Below are 24,222 nucleotides of genomic sequence, written 5' to 3'. Positions count from 1 at the left end.
ACACACACACACACACACACACACACACACACACACACACACACACACACGTGACCTGCAGAGGCATCCTACCTCCTGACTTTCCTTGCAATGCCTGTGAACATAGCACACATGATCGGTGGTTTGCCTTTACTTCCAGTTGTAAAATGCAGACCGCCAGCACGTGTGCACGGCAGTTTTTAGTGATCATGTGTGTTTGAGGAGGCAGACTGTCATGCTGTTTAAATCTGTGCTCAGCTGTGTTGATAGGAGCTATTAGAATAAAACACAACAGCAGAACCCACCTACCCTGACATATTTCATATCTACTTTATATATGAGATTCTTATTCCATGCATAAGGACTGGAGAAAAGCTTCCTGGCCTTTATTAAAGATGAGACATTACCTCTTTTGTTAATTGGCTGTATGTAAGATGTGTATTACAGATGTGACTCTCCTTTGTCCTCTTTCTTGTACCAGGAGACTCAAGTGGCAGATGCAGACACAAAGAATTCATCCAGCCATCTCGATGCAAAGACAACAACCCCACTTACTAGGATGAAAGTAAAGCCTGTGTGTTTGTGTCTTTGTTTATGCATGTATTCATACCTGTTATGAAAGAAGAAATCTGTCCAGTGTGAAGTGTGTGTTTGTGTGTGTTCTCGTTTATGCCCGGCATTCCCAGGTCTGCCTTCCAAGAACCTTTTAAATTCCCTTACATAGTCGCTTTTACAACAGCACTATAATCTGTGTGACGCAATTAACACAACATGGGCATGTTTTGGAAAAGCTGTTTTGTAATGCTATATTTGTGTGTGTCTGTGTGGGTTATTGTGTAGTGACTAGCGTATACCACATGCAATACCACATGTATTGTTTTTTCCTGTCACTCAGTGAAGCAGACGATGACCTTTTTAGTAGTTTGCGTTTTGTTGCTGATAACTTATCAGGTGACCAAGTTCAACCTAAATTTAAAAAGCATTAACATTTATTCTTCTAAAACATTAACAGCTGTAGATCTTCACTGCTCACAATACCATCCACTGGAGTTTTATGATGCAGCGTAAAATTATTTTAGTGACTCAGTTGTCTTTTTTTTGTTTAAATTCTGTTGTTTCAAAACAGCTTTTTGGAGTGTTTACACCTTGATGAATGCAATGCTATTTCTGTGGTTTACATTCATACATACCTTCTAAAGTTATTCAGATAATTTTACTATGTACTATAAATCTCATTGTCTGCTGTTATCTGTGTGTACACCTTTTCAAGATTGGCCACCTAAACCAAACAGGAAATGCAGAACTTCTGAAGAAATCCTGCACCAACGCTCGAAATGCAAAAACAAGAAAAAAGAAGGTACAAGAGACAACCACGTGTCAGCATGAATAATTGCACTGTTGTTTTGGCCTCCTAGTTTATTACATTTTATTTCATATTTCATATATACATTTATAGGGCTTCTTATCTGCTGTATTGCCTTAGTGCTGATTACCCTGAAGTTATCTCTCAGACTGCCTGCGATGCCTAAAGCCCTCTGCTTGGTCACGTGACATGATTTGATAAAGACAATTTGCTACAGGAAACAACGGCATAGTTATTTGCAGAGAGAGAAAAACAGTGGCTTTGGTATGCTGTCTTACTACAGATGAGGCCCGACACTGAAATAGGCAATTAGGGGCAAAAGGGCAATAAAACCCTGGAGAATTCCTGTCTGTGCACATGTTTTACAAACTGCTCAGGAATCATTTATTGGAAAGATGTATTTGTAAAGTATAAATTTCTCCTTTAGTCAGTTGAATTGAATGATAAATTATTATTATTTAGTATTTTATCACATGTGCAGTTCAATGAGAGTAATTTTCTTAAGGTTGGTTTCAGCTTTGAGACACATTAAAATGATCTTGCTGTGTTTGTTTTGAGCGTAGTTTAAACAAAGCTCTGAAGCCATAAATGTGTTTATCATATCCAAGCTTGTGTCACTGTGAGATAAAAGAAACGCTGACTGATAGCAAGTTAAGCTCAGAAGGGTACAAACATCTGCCGATGAAGGACGTTTTGCTTTCATTTGTGCCCTGCAAAGAATTTTTTGCTTTCTAGCAGAGGTTGTGTAGAAAACTGAAGAGTATTTTTAAACGTTTCACTTCAACCTTCGTCTCTGGCTTCACAGTCTGTGCGTGTCAGTGTACAGCTAAGCGACAAATGAAATACACTTCCAGTGAAGGTTAACGTTCGCTCATTGCTTTTCAGGTTTCTGCTGCTTTAAAGTTTTATTATAACAAATGTGACAAAATAATTTAGCTAGTGTTTAGATAAAGTTTTTATAAAAACTTTGTTCAAAATTGGCTTCATCCAGTTTACATCTGTATGTGACTTTTATTAAGACGTGTTATTGTGTGAAAAATTACATCAAGTCAAATAATCACATGCCAGTAATCAACCCGAGCACATATGCGTACGTGCTAAAGCAGTCTCTGGCATCCTCCGCGTCTGAACACTGGGCTCGCTTGGTCTTGTTTTGAATGGCATTTGGCCTGATTTTTGCACGCAGGCTTGGCAACCCTGATTATCATTAATAAAGATCAACAATTGGTTCTGTTGTAAAATGCAGCACAGTAATAATTTACAGATGCATGGCGTCCACAAGATTAACTGTTTTAATTTGTGCTTAACTCAAAGTATTCAGGTAATCATTTTACTGTTTTTGTCTGAAGTAATATCTGAGTACTCTGTATAAGAATGCAACTAGTGCTTATTACTAAAAAGGAAGGTCAACAGGGAAGCCCTCACATTCAAGAGGGTAGAATGATGAAATGTTCATACAGTTGCCCAAAAGACAAATGAAGTAATCTCAAAATACAGTTTTGTGTAAACAAAGCAATCAGCTGCACTTGTTTGTACTGTTGGCTTGTTTTCATTATTTTTTTTCATCTACTTTTTATGTTTCTATGAAGTTTTAAAATACAAAGTAATAGATAATGGAAGAAAAAAGTCAAATATTTTCTCTGAAGTCTAGTGCAGTAGAAGTAGAGTTTCATAAAGACAATTCTCCAGTAGAGTACGGGCCTCAAATTTGCACTCAAATAAATGCACTTAGATACTTTGCACAACTAAAAAAAGCTGTATAGCTTTCCCATTGATGGTTGCTAAGAGCAACAGCATGTTCGACTTAAATGTTCGACCATCAGCAGCAAACTAGTGACGTCTTTTGCTTAGGAGCCAATGAACCACTAAACCCATCAACCTGAACGTCCAGCTGCTGAGTCTCATTACAAAAGCTCACAATATCCCATTCCTGGAAGTCTTAACTTCCTCTCAAAATTAAAATGGTGTTCACAGATAAAAGACTGACCTTAAGAATTTATCAAGCGATTCATGGTCACTTTAAATATTAACTTTTATTGCTATTGTTTCCCAGAGCCTCCAGTAAAAACTCACTTTCCCCATAAAGCTAAGCTTAGGAGGGGTTTGGCTTCTTTACTGCTTAAGAAAACATATTAAGTGTTTGTTTTTTAAATGATCTCCACTCACACATTTCTACCAGAACTACACCAGGTTTCTGAAGTCCTCTAAGGACAAAGTCTTGTCAGTCTATAAAATACTTTTTATTAGCCTCAGGTTATGTCTAACAGTAAAAGAAAAACACACCCACTTACTTAAATTGGAGAGGCTTTAATCTGTTTGTTGTATCTTCTAGATTTATCATACACCCGTCTTTAAACTGTGTATAATTGTGTTTTGTTTGACCAACACATTTATACTCGTACATGATCTTTGGACTGTAAAACAAACAGCTGTTACTGGCAGACTATTAGTTATTCCCTCTTGCTGAAAAAACAAAACTGTCACCGTGGAAAATCACAGAAACGCTTGAGTGCTTTTTTTTTTTAATTGGCAGATGCCCGCTTTTCTTCTTTTAAAGCTCAAATGTTTATATGAAGACCCACCATTTAAAACATTCATAAGAAAAGACTGTGGCGATTGTGCAAGCAAGAACAGGTATGGATCACGTTGCACCATCAAGTAAACAGAGTTCAGTGAGTACTTGTTTTGTGGCCAGCCACAGCTTCCTTTTTTATTGTAGCAGGTTCAGAGAGAGAAAACACAGAGTTCTAAATATTTCATTTGGCTTTGTTTGAAGTCTTTTGAGATTTTACTCACAAATTATAAGTTAATCCATGATTTAGAAACCAGGTCATATCCTCATTTAGGTTTGTCAGGAATTTTTGGTCTCTTTCGCTCCTGATTTTTGTTCTAAATGCATAGGCCAAAACCAAAACCGGGTGTTTAGCCCTCTGTTTGATTTGTATGGCTGTGCCTTTATTGAGAGATATAACATGATTTCATGTTATCTTCTAGCTAAAACCGCAGTCACACAGGCCTACACGCCAGTCTGCAACCCCTGGCCACAAATGGACATTCTCTGACTAGTTGGAAGTTGCTAGGCTGTCGCCAGGTGAAACTGATTTCAAAAAGGGTGCTGCACCAAAATCCTCTCTACAACACAAGCAAAGTGTAGCTGTTGACTGGAGTTTGCATGGAAGGAACACTCACAAACTACTTATTGAGCAATAGAAAAAATCTAAAAAAACAAACAGAGATTGCTCACTTTTCACAGTAAAAGTTGTACCATAAGCAACACGTTTCTAATGGCACAACTGTTTGCAGAAGAGTCAGTCGCTTCCGTGCAAACCACAGTCTGCCGCTGCAATCCTGTAGCAGCCAAAGCATTCACAAGGAGTCAATTTTACGGCAACAGCCAACTTCCACAACTGCTCTCTAAGCAGTAGTGGAATATGCATTTTTCCCTAATAACTAGTGGCTGCTATTTAGTCACCAACAAGCTTCTAGCACGATTCAGTTTAAATTTTTAGCTAATCCAAAACTGAAGAATTGATGAACTCATGCCATGGCAGTAAGTTGTTTGTCCATCCTCAATTCACACGAATCATTGGCTGCTGGTCAGATTTTAGTGAAATTATCACACAATGGTTACCTAATGGGTCTTCATCAAAATTGTGCTCAAGGTCAAGTCACGTTTATAATTTTATGGGCAGTAACTTGTGAATTGTGATGGACTGTGAGCAGGATGACTTTTTGTTTTTGAACACAAAGTTGTTTTATTAGAGACTGGAGAAATGTATTTATGTGTTCATTTATCCATTTGGATGTTGTTTAGTAGTAAAAGAAACATTAAAAATAAACACTAAAGAGATCTTTTTATTCAAAAGAAGGAAAATACAAAAGTAGAACATCAAAACACAGAACGTAAGGAAATACAGTAATATAGAGACACCAGGCTATGGTAACATCTTACCTTTACCAAACACTGAAGTCCATTAACACAACACCCATTTCTACCATCTCTCACCATGACGTCTCCCCAGAGTGTGATGCAACATGCTTCAATCCTTTGCTAAAAATAAGCTGATGTCCACATTTATTTTCCCCCTTTTCCTCCCCTGCAGTTTTCCTGTGAACGACCGATTTAGCTGAATCAATCACAAAGCTCTGAGGGGCAAAATCCATACCAGGTCTAGCTAAAGAAGTTTGTTCGACTAATAATGTTCCCAATGATCTGTCCATTAAGTGCATCAGTGACTAAATGTCTAAATGGGTTGCTGCATCCATAGATTATTGTACAGCCCATTAAGTTAAACCCCAAAATGGAAACGTTCCTCTGATAATTGGTACAAAGACGAAAAAGCCTTTTAATTCAGCCTGCACACGCTCATCTAAAGACAAGCCCATTTTAGTGTTGGATATTTCTGGCCATTATCGATAGTTAAGCTAGTGTCAGACCCATTTGATGCTCCCCACAGCCAGCTATTCAGCTTCAGTGTGCATGAGCAGCGAGTGCTCTCCACATGAGCGAGAAGAAAGCTCTTCGGCACGTTTCTCCTTGGTTTAGCTGGTCGTGACTCGGAAATGAAAAAGTGTAGTTCTCAGAATGTGGCTGTAATTAGGTTAAGATTCTTTTCCTATACAACAGTTGACGGCTCACGCTGTTTGTACCCTCTCAGAGTCAGCACGGTAAGGTTTATAAGATAGCTCCTTTTTTCCCTAACCCTTTTCCAGAAGATCCTCGAATGCATGCTTTATAGTTTATAGCAACCTGAGCAAAGGTGTCACGTGTGCATTTCTGTGTGTTTGGTTGTACAGAAATGTTATCGGCAGTGTATCAGTTGCCTCCCGTGCTATCTCATATTTCCCCTCACGAGACCTCTCACCTTTCTCTGTGACACAGGTGAGGAAAGGGAAAATTGACAGCATGACTCAAGTGGTCCCCCAACCCAGCCTCTCTTCCAGGGCGCCCTACCACGCAAAACCTTTCTCCATACCGATAGTTTTGCCCCTGACCTCAGAGCTAAGGACCCCCAGCGCAGAAGCAATGGAAACCACATCCATGTCTCACCAAGCCACCTCAGACACTGCCTCCCACGTCGACCCTCACGACGTCAGCCTCTCTGAAAGCATGAAGGGCCTCAGCAGGTGAGTGTGTCTGGTGTAAATTATAAAAAAAAAAAAAAACATTATCGATGGCTATGTGTGATTTATGTTTAAAGTGTTATTTGTGAATCTTGTTTTTCAAAAGAGTTTAAAAACCAGGCTCATTTACTCTGAAAAATGTGGCCAGCCACTCTTTCAGTTTTATGACTTTATTAGCGTCACAGTATTGTCTGCATGATGCTTATGACTGGTGTAAAATCATGTAACACACACAGCCACACACTTCACTGCTAGATGCCTGCATGACATTAAAAGATACCTTATGGAGTGAAATATGAAGGAGGGGCTCTTTTAGTGGTAAATAGTTCATGACTCCTGTATACATATGCGATGTGGTGTTAACCAAAGAACCTGTAGCCTGAGCCCGGTGGCAGCGTTTGTTTGGCGTGCAGAGCAGCCTGTCACAAGAAGCTGAAACTGGAAACCTCTTGGTGTTAAGTGCCGTCCTGGAATAGCAAGACTGCAGCTGTGTCTGTTGTTGAGGTTTTGCTTTAACTCGGAGTTTAGAGTAGAACCGCGTTCAGTTGAACTTCACTCGTTGGCCAAAAATCACTACTATACTATTTAACATTAGCCTTTTTTTAAACATCCTACTATTTATCCCAGTTTTTCTCTTTACATAGTGATAAATCAAAAGTGCGTAGAATTGGATGCGGGAAGTGGAAAAACTGCAAATTATAAGATATGAGCATGTCGCATGTGATGCTTCCAAGTATTTGGATAAAAAAAGGTGACGACGTTTTTGGCTTCTGTGACCTTTAGTATAACATTAATCAGTGTCTGACTCCTGTCATCACAAGATCCTTTTACGCGTTACATAAAAGTTTAGTTTGACACGCAAACATAGAAACAGAGACAGCCATGCGTCCTATGAATGAGCAGAAAAAGTATTTGCCCCCTTCCTGATTCTTTTGGGGGGATATTTGTTATTCTTACATGTTTCAGATCATCAAACAGATTTTATTATAAGAAAATCGCGTTTGTAAATGATGATAATTTCATTTATTAATGGAAAAAAGCTATCCAAGCCTTGCCCTATGTGAAATATATTCATTAACTGTGAATAATCACATTTGTTTTGGTTTTTTCGGAATGGTGAGTTCAGTGATACGAAATCAGGAAAAGGGCGATATGTCTTTCACAGCACTGTGCTGCAAGGGTTTATATACATATAGCCAAGATCATGCACTATATTAACCCAGGTGCTGGAGTCAGAAATGCCTGGAATACATTAAAACCATTCTGTGCTTCCAAGGTGGCAAATGCTTTTGTCACCATGTCAGAGTGAGAATAAATCTTCAGGTGGATTTTCCCCACACCCTAAAATTCTCCTGGTCCACTTGTATCTGGTGGCTGTTTACCGAGTACCTCCATAATGTGCGTCAGCAATCTGAACTCACTGGTATTTAGTATTAGGCACATGCGATGTGCCAAAAGACTTGAATTACTTCACCATGTCTAATGCAAGAAAGCAGCAGATGCTCTATAGTCGTGTCTAACAAACTGCACTGTGGTATTTTTTGTGGTGTTTATAGAAATTTAATTTTCTGTTATCATGTGAAAAAATGCTTTACCATATAAATCAAAATGATAATTTTCCACAAATAGAAATCTGTGTTTTCATGTCTGTAGCTGTAACTCATGCCGGGCTGGCAGCTTGCTCTCGCTTTCTGTAGGTATGTGTCAAAGAAGTCTGCACCAGCATAGTGCTGCTTATACCAAAGCTGGACCTGAGCTGTTTTAGATCCAGTTTAGCTAAAATGAAAAGAAAAGTGCAGATTTATCTTGTCCGGGATAAGTTTGATTAAAATATGCCTAAAAATATGCTATACTTTAAGTGAATAAAATGGGAAATCAGTTTAGTTTGCATCAAATTGATGGTAAAGAGAGCACCACATCATCGTTGTTTGTTGTTGTATCATATTAAATCTAACACATGCACCCATCGTTTCACAAACTGCTCCCATCCCGGGTCTTCACCACAGACTTAAGATCAAAATAATCCTTCTCAGGAGTTCCTGGAAGTAGTTCCACTTGTTGTCCACTTTGCTTTTTTTCTCTTCTGTATGTATCAGAATCCTCCATACACTAAGTTTGTTTGCCTCTGGCCGTCACCTGTACCTGAAATATATCACATTAACCTGATTCATCGTACAGGCCACTCTAGCCAGCATAGCAGAGTCATGACAAGCTGTTATTCTCTTAGCATTGCATTGTTGCACACTGGGAATGCATACTGGCTTTTCTGTTGAGTTGCCATGGTTCAGTGAATATCATGATGTAACCGCTGAGATTCTTAGAAGCCCGTTGGAAAAAGGTGTGAGTGAGGAACATTGCAGTGTGCTGTGAATGCAGGTTCCCTGTGGGTTAGCAGTATTGTTGGCCGCCTGTCAGGAGGTCCCGTCCATCAGCCTGAACATCAGACAGCACACACTGTATTTGTAGAAAGAAGCTGCTGGCTAGATCAAACTGGTTTTCTAACAAATTGCATACTGGTGTATTTTTTTTTCCAACACTCATATGAGACGGTGGCCGTCAGCTGTCACTCACACTGTAAGTAAGGTAAATATTTTGCTTGGCGCTCTGATCAGATTTGTGCTTATCAAACTAATAACTAATGACTGTCATATTTCATTTGTAAACCATCTAGACTGAGCTTCTGTGTTACCTCAACAATGTAATAAATATGTAGTGAATATAAAGGATATACAGTACAAGCAAAAGCAAAAAGTTTGTGCATTCAGTGAAGTCATGCTAAATTCCACTTTATGTTTGCAGCACCCGCTCAGATAATGGGTTTACGTAGCTTAATTTTAAGATTAGCAATGCAAAACACAGTGACAGCACCTACAAAGTAATGTCATGGAAAATGTTCACGTCGAGTTTTTTAATCGTACGTCTCCTGTTGTTGTCGTTGTCGTGTGTAATGGAGAAATTTGGGGTGGGGGGCAAGGTAAACAAGGACTCGGTGAAAGCAAAAAAACTTACAGCTAGATTTTTTAGGTGAACATCGGGACTACGTTTTTTGTGGGGGTTTTACACATTTTTAAAAATGTTGAAGAAGCAGAGCGTGTCCAGATTGACCAACTTGCCATTAGTAGCTTTCCGCTTAACTCAAAGGGATCAGGCATTGTCGGAGTATGCCTACAAAAGCTTCTTGTTATCCCCTCAGTAAGGTAGTGGGTAAGCAGGATTTCCGCTTTTTTCTTTTGCAATTCACAGCGGCAGTGACGGCACGCACTATTTTAATACGCTTGCCAGACTGTGTAACACCCGGTAAGAACATGCGGATGTGGGGGAGAAAAAAACTCACCCGTAAAGCTGCAAAAGAATTTGGAAGAGTTATGTAGTTGAAGTACCCCTTCACTAAAACAAGGAGTGTATGCACATTTTCCGTACATTGGCCAATTTAAGAAGACTTTTGAAGCTCAGTAAACTTTGGCCCAATTTGATCGTGCCTGACTTGAAACCGAAATCCTTTGTTTTGAACTTGTTGATGTGCTGCCCGGATGGCCAAAGTGGTCCGCCCTCGCGTCAACATGCCCGCTGCTTACAGTAAGCCAATTGCAGGAACAGCACGTAGCAAAGCAGTAGAGTACTAAATATTGAGTGAATCTGATCCACAATAACATGTGCAAGCTGCTGACTAACTGTGCTTGTTTGATGTCATAGGGTTTATGTTCTTATGTATCTGACACTCATACTGAGATATATAATGTATGTTTGATCAGTTTGCTTCAATCTAAGGATAGGGAACTATTGCTGGAGAGATTAGTGTTGGGTTCACCACACACATTACTTCTCTCTTTTTATAGTATTGAGTTACTTCCTATGTAAAGTAACATTATAATACCAATTACTTCATGACATCCATGCTACTGTGTAACATCACCTGAGATGTGCTGTCAGGCAGCTACAGCTACGTCCGCACATTGAAGCAACGCGCTTGTTACACATGACTGTGACGCTGACAGGAGGTAATTAGCTGGCATTTCAGGATCTGGTTGCCTAGGTAACCCTGTACCGGCTTGAAGTTGAGAAACATTTATCTCGGGACCTGCTTTACATCGCTAGCAGTTGTTTTGCCCGTCGTGGCTTGGAGTTGCCAAATATCATTCACTTTCTTCTGTCTGTGGTCACCACATCACTGCAAATTGTTTCCTGTGTGGACGCAGCTCTAAAAATATAACGTTGAACTTAACATATTCATGCACAAGGAGAGCATGGACACATCTTTAATCTTTATCTTTTATTTTACTATCACGTTATTGTTTCTTTGCACTGTAAATTCAAAATAATGTTCATATTAAACCTGTCAGGTGTGTAGACTGCCATCTTTGTTTTCCTTCCCACACAAACTGAGATTTTTTGTTTCGTTTAGTTTTCTGTTTTTTTTGGAGAAACGTGCATGCGCATGAATTTTTGTTTTTTATAAAAACCACTCAGCAAGTTGAAGGGTTATGTTTATACCAATATTGTAATACTAATTAGTTCAACAATTAGTTTTCCTATTAAATGTCAGATTACCATATTAGATTAAATTATTGCAATGTTGTATCTAATAATGATTGTTAAGACTTAGAGAGACAGCTTGACTTCTAACTAGCAGCAAAAGTACAAAAGTGCTTTAGTTATTACAGGTTTGGGTAATTAAAGTGTAAGTATACTATAAATAGTGTAATGTGCATACAATATACTCCTTTTATAGAGCTGAGTAGAATACAAATACCATATTTTATGGTCAAATTGTATGTTTAGAGCAGCTGTGAGTAAGTTGACAGAGCAGGTTAGCAGTTGTCCTGCAAATTTCCAAATGCCCTTGAGCAAGATGTTGAAATCGAAGCCCAAAGAGTAAACATAGGAAACACTGCTGAGGTCAAGTGCCCTGCTTTTAAACCATATTTGTTCAAACTTATAAAATTAGATGATCAGATGGTAAAAGTAGTGACTCATTATTTTTCTCCCTGACTCTCTGTGTAGTTAATTAGCTGATTGTTTTGAAATCAAAGTAAAAGCCTGCACTGGATTGCAGTTACAAAACTATCTGCTGTTCCGTTTTTTGTCAGCATTTGGTAAACCAAACCTTTTGTCCCAATGTTATTTAGATCTAAATATAAAGCACTGTAAGAGTTGCTTACACAGCTACTATCTTCTTACAGAAACATCCAAATAAAGTCCTAATAGTTTTATAAAAAGTAGTAATAAGTCACAGTGTTTTAAACTGAAAACATGCCTCTTTGTTTCCCTAATTTCTTGAAAATTGTTGATTAATTTGTAAAGTGGATGAATCGGTTTTATTTATTTAAAAGGTCTCATACTAAATGTAATGAACATACAGAAACCTTACTGAGATCTGTCAGCACTTTTTGATTTTTTAAAGGTTTAACATTATAACAGTTCACGTATTTGTACCAATCTTTTTTTTCTTTCCTTGTCTCAGATAATAAAGAACTGAGCTCTGCTTAGGCAAACAAAACCAGGCGATTGTGAAATTTTTTAACTAGGATATGAAAAAGTTAGGCAACCTCAAAATTAGTGCCAAGGTTGAGTTCCTCTTATTGTTGCATAATTTCATCCTGTGCTTCTGGCATACATGCAGCAGCAGCAGTAGCACCTCAGCCTATATTCCAGAGCAGCACATAGTTCTCTTGGTTTATAATAATTACCCGAGACAAGCTCCACAAAGGCACTGATCTGTAGCACTGCATGGCCATTATTCTGCAGACAAAAGCCAGTCTTGTGCATGTCCTTTTTTTAGCTGCAGGGAAATCTACTGTTGTGTGGGGAAATGTAATGTTTTGATCTCACAGGACTTTGCGCATCCTGCACGCTAATTAAGTCTGTTTGTTTTCATATTTCAGCTCCCAAGATGAAGACAGACCAGTATCTCCTTTCTACATGAGGTAGGCCTCCTGTATATGTGTTAGAAAGCAGGCAGGACGGGAACAGACTGTGTTGTTTTTGATCGGAGGTGTGGGGGAAGTGGCTGCATGCTGCCTCAGTGCATTATCATCAGAAACAATGAAGCTGCCGGTGAGAGGGGCAACAGGGCAGCATGCACATGCAACAGTTTGCTCAACACTGTTTGGTTATTGTCGCAGAGACAGCACGTTGTCAGAAACACCGGCCAAGTAGAGGACGCAGCAAAAGACACAGTGTTCATAGATGATGTGCTGATTACAGATACATACGTGGACTCTTTTTTTAAAGTATATTTAATGCTGGCAAATATTTTGCACCAGCTTCCTCGTATGAATTCATGCCAGTAAAAAATCTTGAATAGTTTTATCCTCCTAAATGTGAGGATTTTCCTTTCTCAGCAATGTTTCTTTTAAAAGTCAGGATAACAATTTAGAGATAACTGATGGTGACAGTAATCTTTAGTTGAGGCAGTGTTGTTTCTCTCTGTGTATCTCTAAGTGACACAGATCACCTATAAACTCTTCCCATCCCCACTCACTTGTCATGCTCACGTTCATTGTGAGTAACTCCATTTCCTACTTGTCCACTGTCACATGCACACATCTAGTTGGAAGCACAGCTGAGCTGTCTGCTGAGGTCTACATGCAGTCTGTCACATACAAAGGCTCTCAGACTGCCACTTAGTTGGTTAACCTCAGCCCGGTCAAACTGGATCACAGATTGATGTATTTTATTTTATTTCATTTTATTTTATTTTCTGTTTTGATTTGCCAAGAGCCTCTGAAGGTCCTGGCTAACATCTGACTGTGGTGTAATACTGGATTACCTGAGCGAACGTTCCCGGTTACACAGTGCTGGGATTTAGCTGGCATAAGCTTCAGCTGGGAAAGCTTTGGAGTTGTTGCGTTCCCACTTTTTACGCCTTAAAGACCTGTTGACTTTAAAACACCAAAACAACCACTGACTAGAGAAACACATTATTTTGGTCTTACTGTTATTTGCAAAGTAGTTTTCTTAGTTAGGGGGTCCAGAGTGAAGCAATTAAATTCAGCAGTCCTTAAGCTTTTCTACAACAAAGAGTTGCCCTGTTGGCTTTTTAAACACAAAAAAAATGCACAATAGGGGAATTAAAATGAGAAGACCTGTCATATCGTCACAGAGCAGACTTAAAAGTTCAGCAAATCTTACAGACGCTATAAAATTGGAAGTCGAAATTAATGTTTTGAGTCTGCCTGGAACTATATTTCTTTAGGATTTTATAAAATAATGTTTGTTTTTATCAAGATAAAGAAGACTTGTACTGTTCTCATGCCTGTTTATAAAGTAGAAAGCTAAAGAATTTTTCTTGGATGATAAGACCTCGAGGATTACAGCGTTTGGACAAGAAACAGTGAGCCCATAATGCATGATGAAACCACAGCTTTGTATTGTGTTGCCAGAGCCAGCATAGATATTTGCCCTTTTGACCCTATCTTTATAGGGTGTGGCTTCATATTTATTGCACAGACATGAGAATGGCCAGTCAGTCAGTATCACCAGCCAGAAAAGAAGGATATTGCATAAACACATTTATTTATTCTTAAGAATTTATTAGTATTAGTATTTTAAGTTTGTGAAGGCGTTTCACCTCTCATCCAAGAGGCTTCTAAAGATGGACGAGTCCCAGGTATTTAATCCCTTTGGAACAGGTCAATGGATCACTGTTGATCATGTGAGTCATCCAATGAGCCAAGGTGTGAACAAAGGCGAGGATCATTACCATCAGCGGGGGTTAAGGGTGAAGAAACCTTGGATGAGAGGTGAAACTCAAACGAAGTCCAGTTTCCTTCTTTTTCAAGCTCTCAAGACGACCATGATCTGGATGAATGAGAATCTACACGGACATCTTCATTAATGCGTCATTATCACTTCCTCTTGTGTATCAGTTATCGATACACAGGCACTTTAAACACAGTCATGAGCACTGTATTCACTTTCCCTGTAATTCCCACCCTCAGTCACAAAATGCCAGTCTAATTTTAGGCTGAAAAACTGGTTACCACTTGAACGCATGTTGAAGTGTAAGACACCTTGGTGCTGCATAAACCTTTAAGATCATGTTGTCTCAGTCAAAAGTAACTGGAACAAACCTGAGCAAGACAACTGTTAGCTGACATGCAACTTGTTCTCCATGACTCTTCAGGTGTAAAGCTAAAAATAGTAGAACTAAAACAAATGGTATCAAGTTTGTTTGAAGACAAAACACTCATGCCGTGGTTATGGAGTAACAACAGAAATGACTCTCGGTGTACGTTTTTACAGCTAGGCAGTGAAATTTCACACTCACTTTGTTAATCTGCCGTTTACCTGGGCTTTTTGGCGTAGTTTTATATGTTAGAGTACTTTCTAGAAAGGATTGGTAACTTTGCCCGTTCATATCCTGGCAGTGATGTTCCTGTTGCGCTTGTGATGTAATGAGTCGTCCCTGTTGCCCCTCAGGTCTATTTTTCCCAGAGTTCATAGCTAAGAATGTCTTTATTACTCACCAGACAGCCATCCCGTCACATACCACAGTGGTTTTACAGTTACCTCTTCAGCTGAAACCAAGTCAGTGGGGCACTACGCTCTCTGGGAAGTGATGCCATCTTCCTCAGAAAACTGCAACACTTCTTATATCATGTGCCAACCAAAAGACTATTTGGCTCGACTATAGCTGCGAAATATTCAGGAACCAAAATCTTTTGTAGGTAGTGATGCTAAGCTTAAATGTCTAAATGTTTAGACTAATGTCTAAAAACCAATATGGATGGAATGTTTTTTGCTGAATTTTTAACTGGAGTACAGCCCACTGTGTATGGTTTTAATTTCTGATCCATATTTAGGTTTTTTTTAGGTTAAAAGAAGACAAATAATCATGTGTTACTCCTTTGGTTGGCTCTATCGTATCCCGAGATGAATCTGAGAGTCACGGGATCATTTAGATATAAATACATTTTTCCTAGCTTCCTGTACATCTAAATCTGGATCTTTTTCGCATGGGAAACAGTTCAAGCTGAAGTCATTGTCCAGGATGAACAGACAGTAGTACACAACTTTTTTTGTTGTAAGCAGCCGCAAGCTAAAAAAAAGCCATGATCTACTGTCATGGTGCTATATTTGCAACTTAGAGCATGGCCTTGGTTTGTTAGTCAGAGTGCCATAAATGTTTCTTGAATTATGACAGTCATCAAGTCATAGACCAAATATGTAATTGACTGTCTTATCACCTTTTACCCCCGCCTGCCTTTCGCATGGGCCACAGCCCTAGAAAGTTGTAGACAGCTCTAGAAACGTCTGTCGTAATTTAGGCTTTAGTATAGATCGAATGTTCAAAATGTGACATTTGTGACAGCCACTGAATCAACCATCCCTTTAACTTGTCGCAGATTTGTTACACGGTAGCAATTTTCTTAGCATGATATAACCAAGGCGTTCAGTTTCTGCTTCTGTCACAACTTCCCCTTTCTGTTTTTCCCTCCGTTAAAAATGAAACTGCACTGAAGAGAAATGTGATTTTGTTTTCAGGAATTTGTATTTGTGAGTAGAGAAACAGAAGATTTAAAAAAATCCCATGTGGATTATTTGAATTCCTTATACTTGTGAGTACTTTACAACTTTGTTACTATTACACAGTGCAGCAGGCTTGCTTTTAACTCGGCCCGGCATCCTGCCTTATAGATTTGTTATAGATTTGGTAATATCAGTACATGCCTGTGGCATGTTACACAGCTCCACCACAGTCACCTTCACAGTACACCATCATGCCATTATTATCTGGTCTTTCATCAGCGATCCCATTTCCAGTTGTTATTACTGTCAGCACCACTGTTTATGGAAGATTTCGTTTGAGGTCACCCTCGAAGATGTTGAGGAAGCTGTAGTCCAGGAAAAGCAGACATGATGTCGATCAGTTGGTCGAGGCCAAAGCAACTTCCTGAGGAGAGCGGATTTTTCTTTTGCTGTGCCAACTTAGTCACAAGAGTAATGTGTTAATGTAATTATGATCTAACACTTAGCTAAATGTGTAATAAGAAAAAAAAAGACCAAAAAGAAACCACTTAAAACTCATTCACCCTGTAACCTATAAAATGTGAGAAAATGACCCTTTACATCCTAACCCTACGGTCACAAAAGATAATGTTTACGATTTTTTATTTACTTGTTTTTTCTCAGTTAGACTTTGTAGGAGGGAAAATACTGAAACATCGAAATATTTTCAGACGTCTGAATAAAACCTTTTAAAGATGTTTAAGCAGTGGTGATGTAACAGCGGTGTTATGTTTTTTTCTACAAGCATTCAGTTGAATCCAGGTACTTACACAGGTTACAGACACATTTCATGCTGCATATAGTTTACAATCCTATTGCTTTACCCTACAAGTATTTAACAAACAGAGGGCGTTAAAAATAAAACCAAAATGAAGTCAGAGATCAGTATAAAGGTCCATGACCGTGTACTCTGCTGCTGGACTTACTGGTAGCCATGGAAGCCAGCCACTTTGCTCCCCAAGGATCCATTTAAGCTCTGAACGCAGCTGAGTTTACCTCTCACCCATGCACTTGATCACCAAAGGCCACAACGTGAGCCTCGGGGGATTTTCAGTGTTGCTCAGTGACCTATGTGAACACTTGTTTCTGCGCATTAAGCTTCCCTTCTTGTTTTTCTTTCAGTAACCACCTCTCGCCCGTCCACTACAGACCTGGTGTGGTAAAGTAGGTATATTTCTGCTTAAAATAAAAATAAAAAGCCAAAGGTCTTATGAAACAGTGAAGAGCGTAAAATGGTGCATTTCCTTATCTACTCATTGCGTTGCTCCCTGAAGTTTTCTGGACAGGACCATACGCTCAGCAGTGGAGCAGCACCTCTTTGATGTGAACCCCTTAGAGGATCAGCATTCAGACGCCCACGAATCGACCCCGTGCCCTTCACGGGTGACACTAACAGCGAGGCAGAGACGTAGGCACCAAAGAGAGCAGCAGCATCAGGAGGAGGGCCGGAAACACAGGGAAAAAAACAGGTACCGTGGGCGTGGCATAATCGTAATCGATGTTACTTGCAGAAAGTGGCCTTCATAGTGGAAGCACTACATCGTGTTTCTCCTCATTTATCATCTTAAAGCAAAATAATTGTAATTTACTTGTCGTACTGACCACTCAAAGCACTTTAACCACACGTTCATACAGCCTCTGCCTCGCATACATGGTCAATTTAAACTCACTAGGTTACTCAGCCTGCATGTCTTTGGACTGTGGGAGGAAGCCGGAGTGCCCGGAGGCAACCCACGCAGGCACAGGGAGAACAAGCAAACTCCACGCAGAAAGGCCCCCGCCAGGGTCGAGACCAGGGAGCTCCCTGCTGTGAGGCAACAATGCTAACCACTCCACCATTGTGGCGCCCACTTTCATTATGGAGGTCTGACCTCAGAGGCTTCCTGCAGTGATACTACAATGATACTTTCAGTTGATGTTTCAGTTTCAGTAAACAGTGGTGAAGTTTTGTTCTGTGGGGAGAGCTTTAGTTTGCAGTCATAATAACTGGTATCATTCCAGTAAGGAGCTAATCCTTGTTGATGAAGACCTGGTGGAGTCTGAGAGATCAGCGGCACGTGGATTTTGGGGAGTGTCTCAACAGCAGAAAATGTTAATAAGACAGGACAGTAAATAGACTTAGCACAAACACTAAACAGCACATTAGCTGCTTGAGAACATATAAAAAAACGCATCGGGATGACCTTGGGCATTTGGTTTCCAGAAGCATTTCATCCGTTTTTACGGTAATCTGATTTAAAACCGAGCAAGGCGAGCAGAGAGAGAGTCCGATGGAAGGCAGATGTCTTATTTCCTCACCCTTTTCCTTTTCGTCTGACAACAGAGCGCCTTCCGTCACAGGAGACACCAACAAGGAGAACGTCCCGTCGAGCAGCAGTTCAGGCAGCGTGGGGGAAGACATGAGCAGCCGTGTGGACTCACAGGAAGGCCAGAGAAGTCACGCTGAGCGAACCCCCAAACCCAGGAAGCCAAAAAAGAGCCCAACTCTCATGCAGCTAAGCGAGAACACGGCTGCCCACGCAGTGAGTCACACCTTGTACTCCCCGTCTCTTTTCATCTTTATGAGTGTGACATTTTCCCTCCTTCTTTACTATTATAATTATTATTATTAATAATATTATCATCGTGAATTCATTCCTCTTTTCCCCTTGTGCACATGGCTTCACCACATGCAACAACTTCTCAAACTAATGTACCAATGATGAATGAAGCATTCATCTCAACTCCCTGCCCTCCTTGTTTCTGAGTCACCGCAGATAATTGCCTATTGCAGTTGACAAGAATCACTAAGTGGAGGCTGTGCAGCATCCTAATGGTGCTCTGCCATTAGACACCAGCTTGTAATGTGCAACATAATGCTAATTGTTGCCCACTCCTTCAAACGTAAAGGCCAATTATGAGAGTGCAGTTAGCCGCTGCTTTTATCTGTTTTAGATGTCATGTGGATACATGAGTCCAGAGGTTTCTTTAGTACTGAGTACTTTTTAAAAATGTAGTAAAATACTTACTGACAGAGATTCTTATTCGGATCATTAACAACAACGCAAAAAGTGATCGGCAGCAGGGAATTAAATTCAGTGGAAAGAAAATTATTGATTTAAAAGGGCGGAAGCTTTGGCTGATTATAGCAACAGCTGTGTTTCAACAAACAAAGAGAAAATATTAAGTTGAAAATAAAGAAAAAACCTCAAAACAGAAATGTTTTGATGATAGTCATACACCAGTTCTATGTTTGTTGGCCACTTTATTTATAAACATTTTAAATACGGCAGTTTAAAAAAATGTATTCTGATCATTTGTGTGTTTATATTCTATGTTTTTTTTTTTATAAACACAATTAGCTCACACTCAGTTTTAACAATATAAAAATATCGATTGTATGAGATCATTGCTTGATTCTAAGTTAAGCAGCAGGTTTGCTTTGTAGTAGCTGAATGCAGCAGGCGTTTCAGTAACTGTGAATAAAAAAAAGAATTTATTTATTGAGTTTTGGAGTTTACTGCTACATATATTAACTACATCATAGAATATCTAAGGGTGGGTTTTCAGGATTGGGTAATAAATTGTGGAATTACTTGATTTTTACAGTATTTTAATGAGGTGAAGTTAGTCCAGCACTTTTTGTTTTCTGACATTTGTTTGTCTTCTTTTTTATGTGAGGAGGAAAAAGTATTTTTGTCTCAAAACTCACATTGAGAGAGAAAGATAAGAGAGAAGGCTACTTCAGTTAGTTAATGGGCCTTTGATTAATGAGCTTTACAACTTTGGCAACTTATTTATTGTCAGTTCAGTTTTTAAACAAGTAAATATATTCAAATTGGAGCTTTTCAACTGTGACATTTTATATGTTAAATAAGTAATTAATTATTTTAATAGTTTATTTAATGGTCTGATTGTAAAAAAATTACTTTAGTATACTCAGCATTCAGGTAGTGTGTGAAAGCCCTGAAAGTCACAGCAAGGTCACGGTGTGTGGTGCTTGTGGCTCAGACTTGTAGTAACCCGATCTCTGCAGACTCTTGAGTACGACTTCACAGTTGGCTCTTAAGTGACTTTTGCTGATGTAAAGTTGAGCCGCACCGTTTCGTCTCATTTAAAATAGCTTTGTTGCGTTTACACACTCGCACTCAGTGAGCAGAATTCGATAAGTGCAGACTGTTTTTATTTTTTGAGCCTCCGTGAATCCTCCTTGCGCAACAGCACAGATGACACAGAGTCCCTTGACACACATACGGTGAATGCATGATAACTGGCACCACTGTGATTGGATGGTTAGATGACTGTAAGTATCTGTCTCCGTTGGTGGGCACAGCTGTCTCTGTGACTGCCAGCTCTTTAGGTCAAGAGTCACTGAACTGCATGCCAGGCGCCAGCTCCCAGATGTCTGTAAGGTGTTATAAATAGGGATGGGTATCGTTTAGGTTTTATCCGATACCGGTGCCAAATCGGTACTTTTGAAACGGTGCCGGTGCTCAAACGGTGCTCAAACCGGTGCTTAAAGAATGGAGAACACAAAATTGGTCCAAAAACCTCTCATGTTCAGCTGTTTTTTGTAAAAATATAACAATGTTAGCCTTTTCTGCAGCTATAGGGCATATATGGTATCACTCTTGGCTGGAAGCAGTGCTTAATCAATGGAAAAAACACAAACTTTATCCAAAACCTCTCATGTTTAACTGTTTTCCACTTTTTCTTTGGTCATTTTAGCCTTTTTGGCCAGGGTGAAGGGAGCATCTGCCATCAAACAAGAAGACAGCCGCATGTAGCTATGATGATGTTTGCTAGTTCACCTTACATGCATTAATGTAATAACGTGGTTAGCCTACTCAACGTAAATTACACACGAACATTAAGCTACTCACGCAGAGAAGAACGGCTGCTGCTGCATCATCATCCTCATCATTTCTGCTACACTGGCAGGGCTAGGGGCCAGGACTCTCCTCTTCGGGGTTTTTGGGGGGTATTGCTAACTCCCGGTCAGATAACAGGCAACCCACGCACAGTAGATGCGCTCGGTGTGAGGTCTCGCAGCAAGCTATCATACGGCGCATTTCTGGGCTTTTAAAAAAAAACGCTATGCGTCGCCAGGTGTTTCATCGGATTCTTGGTGTTACCTCCTTTGACAGTATCACAGTATCAGCTTAAAGCACTTGTTGCAGGCTGCTGAGTTTGCATATTTTGCTGTGAAGTACAGCCAGACTTTTCGCCTTGGGCATTTTAATCTGTAGCTCTGCTCTAAAAGAACGTACGTACCTGGCCCCGCCTACTATCCTCGGAAACGTAAAATTATTGGCTAGAATCTAAAGTGTATCACAGCTCAGGAAAAAAAAGCACCGAAATAAAGCACCGAAATGTGCGCTGCTTTTCGGTCTGGTTACTACTGTTTATGTCAGAACACCGGTACCCATCCCTAGTTATAAAGCAGCATGTTCTGGACTATTTGACTTCTGCAGTTGCTGGGAAGTTCAGATTTGTGGTTTTAAGTGAAATTTCTCAGTTACGTTTTAATTCAGTATAGACTTTGTTTCTTGCAGTGAACATCATCAGGCCAAAATTGATGCGTACCCAAGAATCTTCATGGCCTTTGCATATTGTGTGGTTAAGTGCTAAACGGGATAGCGTGCTAAGCTAAGATGATTAGCTGATACACACTGCACTGCTAAAGCATCAGCATGCAGGAGCTGCTAATCTTTGTGCATCTTTACTGACAAGTGTAGGTGACCAGCATGAAAAGTAGCTTTGCACACTCCCCCTGACACAGACTGACAACAGTAAGCCCACGTCAGGTATCACATTCAGTGATCAAGTGGCCTTTATCACATATTTAGGTTTGTCGAGCATGATATAAGCAGTCCAATGAAATTAAAAGCAAAAACAAGATGAGCTCATCAGAGCAAAACCCATTAAAAAATAAATAAATAAACAGTTGCAAAATTGCGCCACTTAGCTAATTACAGTTTGAATGTGTGTGGTTTTAATAGTTCAAGGACTTTGCTGATAAAAGATCTGATGATAACCAGAAACGCAGATGCTCAGGCACACAGAGGCTCTACTAGTTCACCTGAAAGCAATGTTGTTGAGCAGGTTGTTGTTATACAAGGGACAAGAGTAAGCAGGCTGGCAAAGGTCATGTACAAGAGGAGCGATATATGCCTCTGGATTAAAACCAGGGGAATAACAGTGATAATTCGGTGTTCTGCTGGGAAGCCCTGAGGCCTAGCATTGATGTAGATGCTGCTTTCACACATACCACCCCTCCCAAACATTCCTGCAGACCATGCGCACTCCTCATGTTAACTGCAACCTCCCCCAACAGGAAAATCCCTCAAACACAAAGCCCAAGGCATTGACCTGATCTCTAAACTCACCCCACAACCCGCATGACCTGAAACACCACAAACACTAAAGGACACCCCCAAAGGTCCCGAGTTGATCTGGCAACACTTTGGAAGGTCACCACACACTCTGATTTGACCTGAATCAGTAGATTCAGCTTTGTTTAATAAATATCTAACATGACTACGTTTGTATTTTTAACTTAAAAAAGAAAATAAGACACCTTCCTCTATTTTACGAGGATATCTACTGTTATCTGTCGTCTCCATAGGCACAGTGTAACAATATTTCCTCTTGTTCTGCAAGCTGTGGGCGTCCTAAGGAGGGGCTTAGCAAAGCTTCATCCATTCATTATTTTTTTTAACTGCTTATCCAGCTTAGGGTCACGAGGCGGCGGGTACACCTTAAACAGGTTCCCAGCCCATCAATAGACCGATACAGAGCGATACACAATTACACAACTGTGGCCTGTGTCTGAAATTTTAAAATCACTTAAAAAAAACAACAACAACACAAAAATTGTGAAAACCACTGGCTTTTGTTTTGACCAGTGTGATTTCTCATCAGTGTTTTTTTGGCTGCAGCACTCACGGGCTTTTGCTGAACTGAAACTCCTGAACCGTTCCACAGAAAATGTCACCTTAAACAAAAGGAGATTTTTAGCCTTTCCGTGAAAGGGGATTCCCCCCCAATCAATATTCTGACACAAACAAATCCTTATTCTTTCTGCTCTTTGAAACACCGAGTACAGATTTTAAGTTTAGTGGCGCCGTGGGTGTGAGCATAAGGAAACAAGCCACCTTCTCCATCTGCTCGTCTCTGATTCTAATCTAGACTAGCACACTCATGACATGATTAGCATGACTCATGTCGTCAGGAGTGCTGAACCAATATGGTGGCTATTTTTCTGAGCAGCACAGATGGATCTTCGTCGCAGCTCGGGCCCCGGCTCTGCCATCACCAACGCACTTGTGCCACAGAGCGGCCATCTGGAGCCGGCATGGCACTGAACCCTGGAGGCTGGTGCGGCATCCTCTCAGCTGGTGGTTAATGCCCGGGTTGCCACTTGAGCACCACACAAACACGGTTGACCCCATCTACATGCTGACCTCAAAAGTTTCTAAAAGTTGTGCAGTATAGCTCAGCGTGTCGTGCTTACCGGGAGAAATATTAGGGAGCTAGTCACCATCTTCTAAAATCCAACAATTTGTATTTATTCCACTGATATAAATGTATAACTTTCAGTATAATCAGTAGATTATTCCACTAACTGAGGCAGATGTTAGGCGCTATAGTAAAAGAATTTCACTTCCTCTGTTTCACAACTGCTGGTCAATCATTTTTTTAATTCCTAACCACTGCACTGTTAAGCTTAGTGTGCTGGTGTTTTGTTTGTCCCCATAAGTTTGTGTGTAGATTCGGCTCGAGTCCCTGTTAGCTGGCAGTTCTTCAAAACATTTTGTGCCAGCAGCAAAAGAAAACTGATAGTGGGAAGTGAAAGTCGCAGTGTTTTTCACCAGCTCATGTGCACAGGTGAAGCCGGATTCGCTTATAAGATGATTGTGACAATGCCATTACAGTAACTGTGTGCCAAACACAGTAGTGCATACTGTTCTGCACGTTGTACATGTTGGCCTATACATACTGAAAGGATTTAGCCTTTTAGTTGTCAGCGAGTTTCTCTCGACATCACTTGCAGACGCAGAGGATACAAACACAGAGGAGTGCATGGTATTTGTGAATATTTCAATAGCATTAAACCAGCGGAATCAATAGTTCTGCTGGTGGGATGCAGAGTGACCGCGGACATGTAACAGTCAGATGACAGTTAGATAAAATAAAACCTGTCGAGTGTGGGGGCCTCGAATTTTTGCCTTCCAATGTGTGGCATGCCAAAATATCTGAGAACC

General features: G+C 40.1%; 1 protein-coding gene across 1 annotated transcript in view; it reads left to right on the top strand.

The window, feature by feature from the left end:
- LOC102194803 (protein FAM13A-like) overlaps window positions 1-20,024 on the top strand; it is a 34,082-nt gene extending 14,058 nt beyond the window's left edge. Inside the window, exons 6-13 of the mRNA XM_013909253.1 lie at window positions 461-544; window positions 1,250-1,336; window positions 6,225-6,469; window positions 12,349-12,390; window positions 17,099-17,140; window positions 17,251-17,445; window positions 18,300-18,498; window positions 19,992-20,024. Of these exons, the coding sequence (XP_013764707.1) occupies window positions 461-544; window positions 1,250-1,336; window positions 6,225-6,469; window positions 12,349-12,390; window positions 17,099-17,140; window positions 17,251-17,445; window positions 18,300-18,498; window positions 19,992-20,024 (927 nt within the window). The remainder of the gene's footprint in view (window positions 1-460; window positions 545-1,249; window positions 1,337-6,224; window positions 6,470-12,348; window positions 12,391-17,098; window positions 17,141-17,250; window positions 17,446-18,299; window positions 18,499-19,991) is intronic.
- Window positions 20,025-24,222: the final 4,198 nt, after the last annotated feature.

The sequence above is a fragment of the Pundamilia nyererei genome, unplaced genomic scaffold (genome assembly GCF_000239375.1).
Source record: "Pundamilia nyererei isolate P.nyererei 1_Seehausen unplaced genomic scaffold, PunNye1.0 scaffold00022, whole genome shotgun sequence".
Taxonomy (NCBI): Eukaryota; Metazoa; Chordata; class Actinopteri; order Cichliformes; family Cichlidae; genus Pundamilia; species Pundamilia nyererei.
The sequence above is the reverse complement of the archived record's forward strand: the minus strand, read 5'-3'. Positions and strand labels throughout refer to the sequence as shown.